Genomic DNA, 12,447 nt, shown 5'->3' with positions numbered 1-12,447 from the left:
TACGTTTGTAATTAGGGTTTGGTAATGGTATCTCCACATTTCGACTGATAGGGAGAGGATCCAAGAGCGGATTTCTCACTAACAGGAAGACAAGAGATGACTTTCAATAAGTGTTAGGGACGAGACGCTTGCAGAAGGACCTGAAATTTTTGTCAGCATACCAGACATGTCCATATGTCTATTAGGTTTGAGCTTTGACGATATCATCGACATTTATGTAATAAAAATGAATGAGATATAAAAGAAAAATGTATTTCTTATATTTATAATTTTTCAAAAATATCTATCGGTATCTTACAAGCCTTGAAGAAATATCTATCATCTAATGTTTTGAAGGTGCCCAATTTCCAGACGGTCGACATGTCGTTCGCGTCGGAATTTGGAATAGCCTGTGGCATCAAGCCGAAGCATAACAAGAAGGACGCAGACATCTGGAAGGGTCAAAATCCCGAGGGCAACGACGGCTCAACTACGGAGCTTCCATTCAAATTCCCCATGGGATGATTGAAATTTCAAAGCCTTTCACTGAAACTTAATTCAGTTCAATCCTTCCGTGATGTGGGCGCTTCGGACCCCCCAATATACCCAATACCCTCCTTTGTCTCGCCGCCATTCTTCCGCTCATTCCCCTTCAAAACCCTCAATCTGCTCCTTCTCCTTCAACTCTTCAACCGCTACAAATTCCAATAAGAATCAGTTGATTCAATCGCTGTGCAAACAGGGTAATCTAAAACAAGCCCTTTTGCTCCTCTCCCATGAATCCAATCCTACCCAACGGACGTGGGAGCTTTTAATCCTCTCCGCCGCTCGCCGGAACTCTCTTTCCGATGGCCTTGACGTCCATCGACGCCTCGTCGATGGGGGATTTGACCAAGATCCTTTCCTGGCCACCAAGCTTATCAATATGTTTTCCGAATTGGAATCTGTTGACAATGTACGTAAGGTGTTCTACAAAACGCGTGAGAGAACTATATATGTTTGGAATGCGTTGTTTAGAGCTCTTGCGTTGGCGGGTCATGGAAAAGACGTACTGGAATTGTATGCCCAGATGAATATGATGGGAGTTCCTTCTGATAGGTTTACTTATACTTATTTGCTCAAAGCCTGTGCTGCTTCAGAGTGTTTGGTTTCAATTCTCCAGAAGGGTAAGGAAATTCATGCGCATATTTTGAGACATGGGTATGAAGCTCATGTTCATGCAATGACTACTCTGGTGGATATGTATGCAAGGTTTGGGTGTGTTTCTTATGCAGGTGCTGTGTTTGATGAAATGCCTGTGAGAAATGTGGTTTCTTGGAGTGCTATGATTGCGTGCTATGCAAAGAATGGGAAGCCATACGAAGCTTTGGAACTCTTTCGTGAGATGATGCTCAATACCCACGATACCGTGCCGAATTCCGTGACGATGGTCAGCGTACTCCAATCCTGTGCTGCTCTTGCTGCTCTGGAGCAAGGGAAGCTTATCCACGCTTACATTCTTAGGAGGGGTCTTGATTCAATCTTGCCAGTTATAAGTGCTCTTGTGACCATGTATGCAAGATGTGGTAAGCTTGAGTTAGGCCAACTAGTTTTTGACTTCATACATAAGAGAGATGTTGTCATATGGAATTCCTTGATTTCGAGTTATGGAGTACACGGATATGGAAGAAAAGCAATCGAAATTTTCCAAGAGATGGTTGATCATGGAGTCTCACCCAGTTACATATCATTTGTAAGTGTTTTAGGTGCTTGCAGCCATGCCGGGCTTGTTGAAGAGGGGAAGGAGTTGTTTGAATCTATGGCAAAGAAACATGGTATACAGCCTGGTGAGGAGCACTATGCTTGTATGGTTGATCTTCTCGGGCGTGCGAATCGATTGGACGAAGCAGCCAAGATTGTAGAGGATCTGCGTATTGAACCAGGGCCAAAAGTATGGGGCTCTCTTCTTGGTGCCTGTAGGATTCATTGTCATGTCGAGCTAGCTGAACGAGCAAGCAAAAGGCTTTTCGAGCTCGAACCTACGAATGCCGGGAATTATGTACTTCTAGCCGATGTTTATGCAGAAGCTAACATGTGGGATGAGGTAAAGAGAGTTAGAAAACTACTCGATTCCTGCGAACTACGTAAGGTCCCAGGTAGAAGTTGGATCGAAGTACGAAGGAAGATCTATTCATTTACATCAGTTGATGAGTTTTATCCACAGGCAGAGCAGCTCCATGCCCTGTTAATGAATTTGTCAAATGAGATGAAGCAAAGAGGGTATACCCCACATACTAAAGTGGTGCTGTATGACCTTGATGAGGAAGAAAAGGAAAGGATTGTGTTGGGTCATAGCGAAAAGCTCGCAGTTGCTTTTGGACTCATCAATACAAGCAAGGGGGACACCATAAGGATATCTAAGAACTTGAGGTTATGTGAAGACTGCCATTCTTTCACAAAATTCATTTCGAAGTTTGCTGATATCGAGATTATGGTTCGAGATGTGAATCGCATCCACCATTTTAAGGACGGAGTTTGCTCGTGTGGAGATTATTGGTAGGTTGTATACTTGCAAATCCTTGCCTTATTCTTTGTTTTTGCTAGTACCATTATGATAATCACAGGTGATGCAACAGTTCTATTGGGCAGCTACATAGACATAGTTGAACACTTTCACACACCTTGAAAATTGGTTTCTTGAGGCCTGTAGTTTTATTGAGACGTCCTCGAGAGAAAAGGGGAAAGAAAATGCATCATTTTGATGTGAAATTGAACCGTCCGTTTGATAATAGAGGAAAAGCCTTCTATTTCTGTCAAATGACCAGACCTCCCCCTGCTCTTTCACCGTCTAGGCTACCTTTCCTGCCTATACTATGCTCCCGTGCCTGCGGTGTTTTTCTCATACGATCTTTGCCAATAGTGTCATCCTCTCCAAAGACTGTATGGACAGATTGCCCCTCGCTGTTGCGTTCTATTAGGCTATGAATTATAGGAACAAATGTAGTTGAATGAGACAGCAGACGGGTGCTCTAAAATGACTTTCAATCTCTCGAGCTAAAAAGAAAAAAGAATTTCCATATCAGTTTTAGGGACACCCTTCCCTTCTTTGGAGTTATCCTTCTTTGACGACTCCCTTTATTTTCATTCCGGTCACGGTACATATAGAGAACGGTACGATTCCTCTTAGATAGACACCTTTGCAAAACCTTCCTTCCCTGACATATATGTGAGAAATCAAACCTCAAACTCCATTAATGTATGACTTATTTAAGGCGTCGTAGTAAACTAAAGCATGCATTTCTTCAACTAACTTTTACTTGAATATTGAATTAAACCAAAAGGTTAGTGTCCTAGGAATTGGGATAATCTTGTAATTGTAACTTTTGGTTCTGAGTTTCTTGATGGTTCAGTGTTAGTTGCTAGCTGGATTTAGTTATTACCTGGCTTTGGTTCTTGGATTAGGCTGTGTTCTGTTATTTGCTTTTAATGAATAGGTATAGTCTCTTGTATTGTGGTAATGAAAGAAGACAATGTAATCTCCTAGATTTTAGGCTATATCGATGTGAGACACCCTGTCCTCGAACAAGTTGGTGGGTAAGAATAAGCGCGAGTTTAGAATGACTTTCAAGTACTTTGACGTTATTTATAAGTCGTTCAAAAGTCATCCCAAACGAACCTTATGAGACAGGAGGTTTCTCCTTTCGGAGGATTGGTTACGAATGGTCGCTCAAGATCTTTTTGTTATAAAATTGAAAGAAGATGCCAAAAGGGATTTAGAGAAAAAGAGGTTTGCATTCAATATTTGTCTTCAAATGAAGTATACTATTCTATCTCCATTATCCTATCGAGTAGGTTTAACGAGAACGAATCATTTGAAGAATCGTTTTCTTCTTTGTTAGATTACAATCCGAAGTTCGTGTTGTGTTGTGTGTCTCGTTGAATTTTTTGTTTTAGATTTTCTTCAATCTATTATCGGTTTGGTTCTTTAAGTTTTTTTTTATATGTTTGGTATTTTTACATATTTTTGTATAAAAAAATTGGAAGTTTTAAGATTCTAATTAATTTATTAAACTTAATTTTATAAATATAATGGTATATTATATTATGTGAATTATTTTCAAAGATTAATTTTATTACTTATGTAATTGTAATATTATGTGAATTTATTAAACTATTCCATAGTTTTAGGGAAAATGCACCATATTCATATACTGTACCACTATTTTTATTTCATTTTAACAAATTTTTTAAAAAAAATAGTTTTTTATAAACAAGTTTAAAATTCGTGGCAAGAATAAAAATTAAAAAAATTAGGTACATCATAAATTCGGTTTAACCTAATAATTACAATTAGCTTTATTACATAATAATAATAATAATAATAGCTAAATGAATTTATGATTTACATTAAGCCTGATTAAAGATATTCACACCTTTTTCAAAATTTACCATTATAATCTCATAAATTTTGGAAATTAATTTCATGAAAAACGTGTTTTTTTTAAAGCCCTTTTACCCTGTTTTTAACTAAAAAAAAATAACATAAAACTTATTAATATTATTCATCTGCACTAATTTATATAATTTTCATTAATACTCTTCCACTTTTAAAAAAAATTAAAAAAATATATTTACTATTAATATTATATTTAAAAAATACTCATAAATTTTTTAAAAATATTAATATCTTTTACTTTTTATATATTCAAAAATTTTGAAGTATTTTTGAAATACGGTAGTTTAGATAATGATATTCTTATTATTTTTTTTTTTAAAAAAAAAATCGAACATATTTTTTAAAACTTTTATAAAAGTTTAATGAGAATTTTGATTCATATATATATATATATTTTTTTTTTAATATTGGGTATTTTTTGGAAAAAGTTTTTAAGAGCGGTGGCTTGGGAGCCTGCAACGTGCTCAAACATGGACGGAGAGGGAGGGGGAGAGAGAGAGCACATGGAAATGGAAGAAAAAGGCAAATTGAGATTTACATATATTGTAAACCATAAACCTTCAGATTCTATTGCTTTCTCTTCCCTCCATTCATGGCTGAGCTTCTTGAATCTGCCTGGCGGGTATTGCTTTCTCTTCCTCTCTTCTTAATCTTCTTCTTTCCGTCTTAGATTTGTTCTTCATTTTCTAAACTTCTGTTCGCTGTCAAACTGGGTTTTGATGTCGTAGTGTTGCTCTTTTGAATTTTACTCTTCTACTTGTTACATTGCCCTAATTTTGGGGTTTTTCGGGTGAAATTCATCTTCTACTGTTGATTTGAATTAGGATCTTGATGTTTAGAGCTAATGGCTTCCATCTTTGAGGCGCTCAGATGGAGTTATGGATGCCATTTTTTCAGAATTTTGTTTTGTTTTCCAATTGGAGTGAATTTTGGTTTTTTCTTTTTTTGAAATGTGAGGGTTTTTGTGAGATCACACGGTCGGAGAGAGGAAGGAAGCATTTCTTACCTGGTGGAAATCTTTGAGAGGAAAGACTACAAGGGAAAGCCTAAATAGGAGAATATTTGCTAGTGGTGGAATTGAATTGTGAGCTGTGCCGCCAGCGAGGACGCTGGACCTCAAAGGGGTGGATTGTGAGATCAAATAAGTTGGAGAGGAGCGCGAAACATTCTTTATAAGGGTGTAGAAATCCCTTTCTGATAGATGTGTTTTAAAGTCTTGAGAGGAAGCCTAAAAGTGAAAATCCAAATAGGACAATATTTGCTAGCGGAGGGCTTGAACAGTTACAAATGGTATCAGAGCCAAACACTGGGCCGTGTGCTAGGGAGGACGCTGGACCCCCAAGGGGGTGGATTGCGAGATCACACATCGGTTGGAGAGGGAAACGAAACATTCCTTATAAGGGTGTGGAAATCTCTCCCTAGCAAATATGTTTTAAAACCGTGAGGGGAAGCCCAGAAGGAAAAATCCAAATAGGACAATATTTGCTAACGGGCTCTATTACAAATCGTATCAGAGCGGAACATTGGACGGTGTGCCGACGAGGATGTTGGGCCTCCAAAGAGGTGGATTCTGAGATCACACATCGATTGGAGAGGGGGAACGAAACATTCCTTATAAGGGTGTGGAAATCTCCACCTAGCAGACGTGTTTCAAAACCTTGAGGGGAAGCACTAGAAGAGAAAGCCCAAATATGACAGTATTTGCTAGTGGTGGGCTTGAACCGTTACAAATAATATCAGAGCCAAACACCAGGCGGTGTGCCAGCAAGAATGTTGGGTCCCCAATGGAGTGGATTGTGAGATCACACATCAGTTGGAGAAGGGAATAAAAGATTCCTTATAAGGATGTGGAAATCTCTCCCTTAGCAGACACGTTTTAAAACCTTGAGGGGAAGCACCAAAAGGAAAAACCCAAGTAAGACAATATTGTTAACGGTGGGTTTGAACTTGTACCGTTTCCATTTACTTTTTCTTTTCAACAACATGGGCTCGCTGGAATGTAGAATTACGCTATGGTTCTTTATACATCTTGTACTTCTTTTTATGAATTTTCTTTTTCTCCCATGATGCAGTATCTGATCACAAACTTCAGTGATTTTCAACTAGCTTGTATTGGAAGCTTTATAATCCATGAAAGCGTGTTCTTCTTATCTGGGCTTCCCTTTGTTTTTCTGGAAAGAGCAGGGTGGCTAAGCAAGTACAAGATCCAGGTTTGCCTTCTTGCTTCACTAGAAATCTTCACAAGTTCTTATGGATGCTTGATCAATATTTGATATTTGAATAAGATTTACCTTTGTTAGTGATTAATGTATGATTATGAACTAGATTAGAAATAATTAGTGCTTTAAGCTCTATTTCTCATTGATTATTCTTTCTATCAAGAAGAATGATATGATATGAAAAGAAAAGAAAATCACTGCTTGAGCTGATACTTATGGATGCAGGCAAAGAACCTATCAACTGAGTTTTATCGCTCGAGTAATTAACTCGACTAATTATGGGTTAATTTTTTCTGCTTTATTCAGGCTAAGAATAATAGTCCTGCTGCTCAAGGAAAATGTATTTCGCGCCTACTGCTCTATCACTTTGGTGTAAATCTACCCGTTATGATCGTTTCGTATCCGGTGTTCAAGCGTATGGGCATGAGAAGCACTCTTCCATTGCCATCCTGGTATCTTCAGGTTCTTTATGTTCTAAAGCATATATTTTAGGAGTTTTATCTGGCTAGGTTTAGTTTACATTTTTCTGTGCAATCCCATATTAATTGGAGAGGAGAACGAAACATTCTTTATAAAGGTGTGGAAACCTCTCCCTAGTAGACGCATTTTAAAACTTTGAGGGGAAGTTTGAAAAGGAAATTCCAAAGAAGACAATATACTAACGGTTGGCTTGGGTTGTTACAACCCCACATCAGTTGAGGAGGAGAACGAAACATTCTTTATAAGGGTGTGGAAACCTCTCCCTAGACGCGTTTTAAAACTTTGAAGGGAAGTCCAGAAGGTAAAGCCCAAAGAGGACAATATGTGCTAGCGGTGGGCTTGGACCGTTACATTTTCCTTATCTTGGTTATATCATTAACTTTTCAAGAATTTAATTTGGTTTGCGTTTCATTCATGTAGGAAAGTCGTTTTCGGCCAGATAATATTTTACTTTATTGTGGAGGATTTTGTTTTCTACTGGGGCCATAGAATTTTACACACCAAATGGCTGTACAAGAACGTCCACAGCGTGCATCACGAGTAAGTGAGATTTACGAATGAAAATTCATGGATATGCTGCCTTCTTCCATGATAAAATCGTCTTAGGCTGTTTTATCGTTCTTATACGTGCAGATACGCTACCCCTTTTGGACTAACATCAGAATATGCTCACCCTGCCGAGATCCTGTTCCTCGGATTCGCAACCATTGTCGGTCCTGCTCTTACCGGTCCCCATCTAATGACTCTGTGGTTATGGATGGTACTTCGAGTGCTAGAGACAGTCGAGGCTCATTGTGGTTACGATTTTCCTTGGAGCCCTTCAAACTTCATACCTTTGTATGGAGGGTGAGTTGATTTGGATTTGTAATGTCTTAAAAAGAATACTTTGCTCTGTATCTGTCGTTCCTGAAATCAACTTTGCTCTTTCTCCACAGTGCTTACTTTCATGATTATCATCACCGGCTGCTTTATACAAAATCTGGCAACTACTCATCGACGTTCACTTACATGGACTGGTAAGTTCGGTCCGAAAAAGGTCGAATCGTTTATTACGTTATTGGTTTGAGCTTCATAGCATTAAAACCCGCTTTGTGGAACATTGATTTACCATTCATTCAATAGTTTCACGAATATTTCCTAGACTGTTGATCTGTGTAGTAAGTGTTGGTAAGCAAGGGGGTTGTTTGAATAATAGCTAGATGATGATCGTTGAATTAGGAATGCACACCACATTCTTTGGTTGCTTTTTCTCCTGTCCTTTGAAGCAAGCTTCAACGCTCACCAAGACTACAGAGCCCTCATTATGGGGAGGGGAAAGAGCTTCCAACAGCCTTTCATTCCCTTGTTTCGTCGTGGCACACCCCACACACAAACACCACCCAGCTTAGGGAGGCTAGAAAACGCCCTTCGGTTTACCCCCAGCCCTTGCCGCCTTCCATAACAAGCCCTTGATCTTCCTTTGCGCTACCGTCTTACCTGAAACCTAAGCATCTTGTATTTCATCAAAATTGGGATCCCCTTAACCATTCTTTTTTAGACAAAGGGTTTGACTTTTATCGAGTTAGCATCGAGGAAGAGTACACCAACTAGTTGGCTATGTAAAAAGAGAGTGGGCTAAAGTGGCTAAGACCGAGAACACGAAGCTTGCTCTCTATTCGATCTTTCATCGAGCAGTAAACACGAAAAGGAGATTTCATCTAGCTTGCATCTGTCATTTACCAAATTTAATCTCTTTGTACATGAAATATCTTGTTGAGATCTATATAGGTTTTGAACATCTGAAGAGACTCATCATCTGAATGGCTAACATGGAACTTTCATATGGGAAAGTCATATTTATATGCATTTCACGTTTTTGCATGTTCGTGTTCATGGAGATAAATCACTTCTATGCATGGAAATAGCAGAAAAACACCGTCGATAACGTTTCGGCTTCTTTGATCGGCAGGATATTTGGAACCGATAAGGGTTTCAGAAATTTGGAAGCTATAAAAAAGGCGGAAAGTTGATGAGACGAAAAAGAACGAGCTGAGGAAAACGTCGGGTACGTTCGAAATAGGTTTCTGATGTATAGGCCGACTCAAAAAGGTTTAGTTCTTCTATATCATTACCCTTTCTTGTGTGCCATGATGTGTTTTGCGTCTGTTTTGTTGCTTAAAATGGCTGTATTCTGAAGCTAATGTTGAGCTTCTACTTTGGAATTTGGCTGTCATCTTCTTGTGGTTCACTTAAAACTCCGTGTTCTTCTACCAATTGGCTTTCCATGTGTCTTTATGGATTTGTGTTGTGAAAAAGGTTTGAAGCTCATGTGTTAATGTCAAAAAGGAAAACTTAGAAGTTTATGGCATTGAGGAAATCGGTTCGCTCACTAGTAACGGACATTGTTCGTTTTGACTCGTTACGTACTACACAGACCAACCTCACCACTAGTAAATATTGTCCGTTTTGACTCGTATTACGCATATCAAGTCCACCGCTAGTAGATATTGTCCGCTTTGGTCATTATGAATTGTCGTCAGTCTCACGGTTTTAAAATATGTCTATTTGGGAGAAGTTTTCACACTCTTATAAGGAATGTTTTGTTCCCCTCTCCAACCGATATGAGATCTCATAGTCCACCCCTCTTAGAGGCTAGTGTCTTCGTTGGCACACCATCCGATGTCTAGATTTGATACCATTTGTAACAGTCCAAGTTCATTGCTACCAGATATTGTTCGTTTTTGCCGGTTACGTATTGTCGTCAGTCTCACGGTTTTAGAACACGTTTGCTAGGGAGTGGTTTTCACGCTTTAATAAGGAATGTATTTCGTTCCTCTCTCCAATTGACGTGAGATCTCACAATCCACCCTTCCAGAGGCTAGCGTCTTCGCAGGCACACCACTCGGTGTCTAGCTCCATTTGTAACAGCTCAATCAAACTGTTAGTAGATATTATCCGCTTTTGCTTGTTACATATCACTATCAGTCTCACAATTTAAAAACGTGAATGTCAGGGTGAAGTTTCTACACCCTTAAAATGAATGTTTTGTTTTTTCTCCAACTAACGTGGGATCTCAAAGTCGTTAGAGCCTTCATTTTTAAAATGCATAATTTTCACGGGAAAGACTTGTTTAAATATAGAAGTTAATGCAATATTAGAATGAAATGTTGGAATCGGGCTGTAATAGCAACTTTGATTAATGTGAGCAGGTTTTCATATTTTCATATTTTCTATACTTATTTTAAAGAATTATGTGATAGCTTCAAAATAATAATGTTGCTTAGATCGCTTTAATTGATTTTAAATGAAATTAGGTAAACTTGTTATAATTCGTTAGGTAGCCTAAATTTTTAATAACGTGTAGTCTCTAAATTTTAATATAACGAATCACTATATATATATATATATATATATATATATATATTTATATATTTATTTATTTATTTTATTTTTTTTTTGGTTTTTCAAAATTAAGTCTATATTAATAAAATTTTATTTTATTTTTAAAATTTGTCTAACAAATTCGAATATTTAAAATATTTTCAATATAGTTCATTTGACAATCTTGTAAACAAAACCCAATAATATCTAAGTGTAATGACATTAGGGACATAATAATTAATAAAATTCCAATGGTGTAAATATTCAAATATTTAGATATTTTTTTAAGTTATGATCATGAAATAATTATCTACCTAATTAATTCAAAATAAAATAATTATCAAATAATCTAATTCAAAATTAGCAATAATTTAAGCTTAATTTGGGTCACAATTTGGTATTTAATTAAAAATGGTAATATGTAGGAACTATTTTGGAATTTTAATATGGAAAAAATTGATGTTTCGGAGTGTTCAAATGAGGCGAGAATTCGATCAATCTAAACTATCCAATTCAAAGCATAAATGTTAGATTGGGTTCGATTTTAGCTAATTCATGGGTAGAGCCAAAGAGGGTGAACGGTACAAATTAACAAAAACATTGATGAAATAAAAGGAGGTTCGGTGTATAGAGAGAATCTCACCGTTTAAGAAGTAACCATAGAAACGAAGGAACTCACTATTTCTTTATCCATTTTGATTTTTTTTTATATATACCAAGTATCAATACAATTTGTATTTTGGGGTGACTAGAACAAAAAAAAATCGTGGTCGAGAAGGTTATAGTAGCAAAAGCCATTGGAATTTTTATTTTATACTTTGGGGTTACATTTTTTTTTCCAACTTAAAAATTTGAGTCAATTTAAAGGTTTACATCTTTTTGTATCTGATGAAAATAAGGTTATAATTCAATCTTATTCTTAATATTATTATAAAGATTAAAAATATTTGATGCTTGTAAATGGTTAGTGATGCGTGACTTGTGAATGTTTGATATTTGAGTTTTTTTAAAATTTTAACTGTTAATATAACACGTAGATAAACATATTTTTTAAAAAAGAATAATAATAAAAAAAAACATCCTAACATTTTACTAGTTGAGTGGTAACTTTATTCGAGTCGTTGAAGCCGGCTTTTTAGCCAACTTAAAATTTTGAATTAATAATAAAAAAAAACATCGAAGCCGACTTAAAATTTTGGATTGGATCTTACTAGTTGAGTGGTAACTTTATTCGAGTCGTTGAAGCCGGCTTCTTAGCCAACTTAAAATTTTGAATTAATAATAAAAAAAACATCGAAGCCGACTTAAAATTTTGGATTGGATCTTACTAGTTGAGTGGTGGCTTTATTCGAGTCGTTGAAGCCGGCTTCTTAACCAACTTAAAATTTTGAATTAATAATAAAAAAAACATCGAAGCCGACTTAAAATTTTGGATTGGATCTTACTAGTTGAGTGGTAACTTTATTCGAGTCGTTGAAGCCGGCTTCTTAGCCAACTTAAAATTTTAAATTAATAATAAAAAAAACATGGAAGCGACTTAAAATTTTGGATTGATCGATTTAATGCCAAAATTATTTAATTTCCATTAAAAAAGAGTGACGATATTATATGAATTTCTTACTTGTAAGAATAAAAAAAGTGATGGTCTCAGTTGGATCCAAGAGGCAACGGCCCATTATCCTTCAACTGTGAAGAGCGGGAGGTTTTCGTTGCTCTGTGAAGCCAGCCTCACGCCATGCCCTCCGGACTTTAGAGGCCGATGAAACCATGGGCCTTCGCCCAGGCCCCACAGCCTAACTCCTCGCTTCAAATGGGCGGGCACGAGTGAGAATCCTAGGATCCGACCGAGCAAGACGGGCTACTGTCCCATCACTTTGACACCCCCACTTGGGTCACAAGCTCGCGCAACCAAGCTCGGCGATTAACACAGCCTGCCAATTCCAAATATAAATAAAGCCAAACTCCAGTTTTCTT

General features: G+C 37.1%; 2 protein-coding genes and 1 long non-coding RNA gene across 4 annotated transcripts; all 3 read left to right on the top strand.

Moving 5' to 3' along the window:
* Positions 1 to 320: 320 nt before the first annotated feature.
* LOC111469475 (pentatricopeptide repeat-containing protein At3g46790, chloroplastic) lies at positions 321 to 2,727 on the top strand. The gene has a single exon (XM_023114754.1). It carries the CDS (start codon positions 557 to 559, stop codon positions 2,516 to 2,518), a length of 1,962 nt encoding a protein of 653 aa, XP_022970522.1. The 5' UTR covers positions 321 to 556; the 3' UTR covers positions 2,519 to 2,727.
* Positions 2,728 to 4,856: 2,129 nt separating this feature from the next.
* On the top strand, positions 4,857 to 9,453 carry LOC111469499 (methylsterol monooxygenase 2-2). Of its 2 annotated transcripts, none has more exons than XM_023114792.1 (7): positions 4,857 to 5,036; positions 6,487 to 6,624; positions 6,940 to 7,085; positions 7,534 to 7,653; positions 7,747 to 7,959; positions 8,049 to 8,129; positions 9,062 to 9,385. In XM_023114792.1, exons 1-7 carry the CDS (start codon positions 5,007 to 5,009, stop codon positions 9,120 to 9,122), a joined length of 789 nt encoding a protein of 262 aa, XP_022970560.1. In that variant the 5' UTR covers positions 4,857 to 5,006; the 3' UTR covers positions 9,123 to 9,385. The 2 variants fall into 2 exon arrangements, with proteins under 2 accessions (XP_022970560.1, XP_022970559.1); XM_023114791.1 differs by lacking the exon at positions 4,857 to 5,036 and having other exon boundaries at positions 6,463 to 6,624; positions 9,062 to 9,168; positions 9,199 to 9,453.
* Positions 5,728 to 6,065, top strand: LOC111469530. Its single transcript, XR_002714888.1, has 2 exons — positions 5,728 to 5,760; positions 5,978 to 6,065. It is a non-coding gene; the product is annotated as an uncharacterized LOC111469530 (long non-coding RNA).
* Positions 9,454 to 12,447: the final 2,994 nt, after the last annotated feature.

Source organism: Cucurbita maxima, unplaced genomic scaffold, assembly GCF_002738345.1.
Source record: "Cucurbita maxima cultivar Rimu unplaced genomic scaffold, Cmax_1.0 Cma_Scf00040, whole genome shotgun sequence".
Lineage (NCBI taxonomy): Eukaryota > Viridiplantae > Streptophyta > Magnoliopsida > Cucurbitales > Cucurbitaceae > Cucurbita > Cucurbita maxima.
Note: the sequence above shows the minus strand (reverse complement) of the source record. Positions and strands in the feature narration are given on the sequence as shown.

What these genes read in the sequence shown, in the direction of transcription:
- LOC111469499 (XM_023114792.1), top strand. Translation starts at nt 5,007, where the DNA reads ATGGCTGAGCTTCTTGAATCTGCCTGGCGG. An exon ending in GTCCACAGCGTGCATCACGA is followed by an intron (nt 7,654 to 7,746) that starts GTAAGTGAGATT and finishes TTATACGTGCAG; the next exon opens with ATACGCTACCCCTTTTGGAC. An exon ending in TTCATACCTTTGTATGGAGG is followed by an intron (nt 7,960 to 8,048) that starts GTGAGTTGATTT and finishes CTTTCTCCACAG; the next exon opens with TGCTTACTTTCATGATTATC.
- LOC111469475 (XM_023114754.1), top strand. Translation starts at nt 557, where the DNA reads ATGTGGGCGCTTCGGACCCCCCAATATACCCAATACCCTCCTTTGTCT.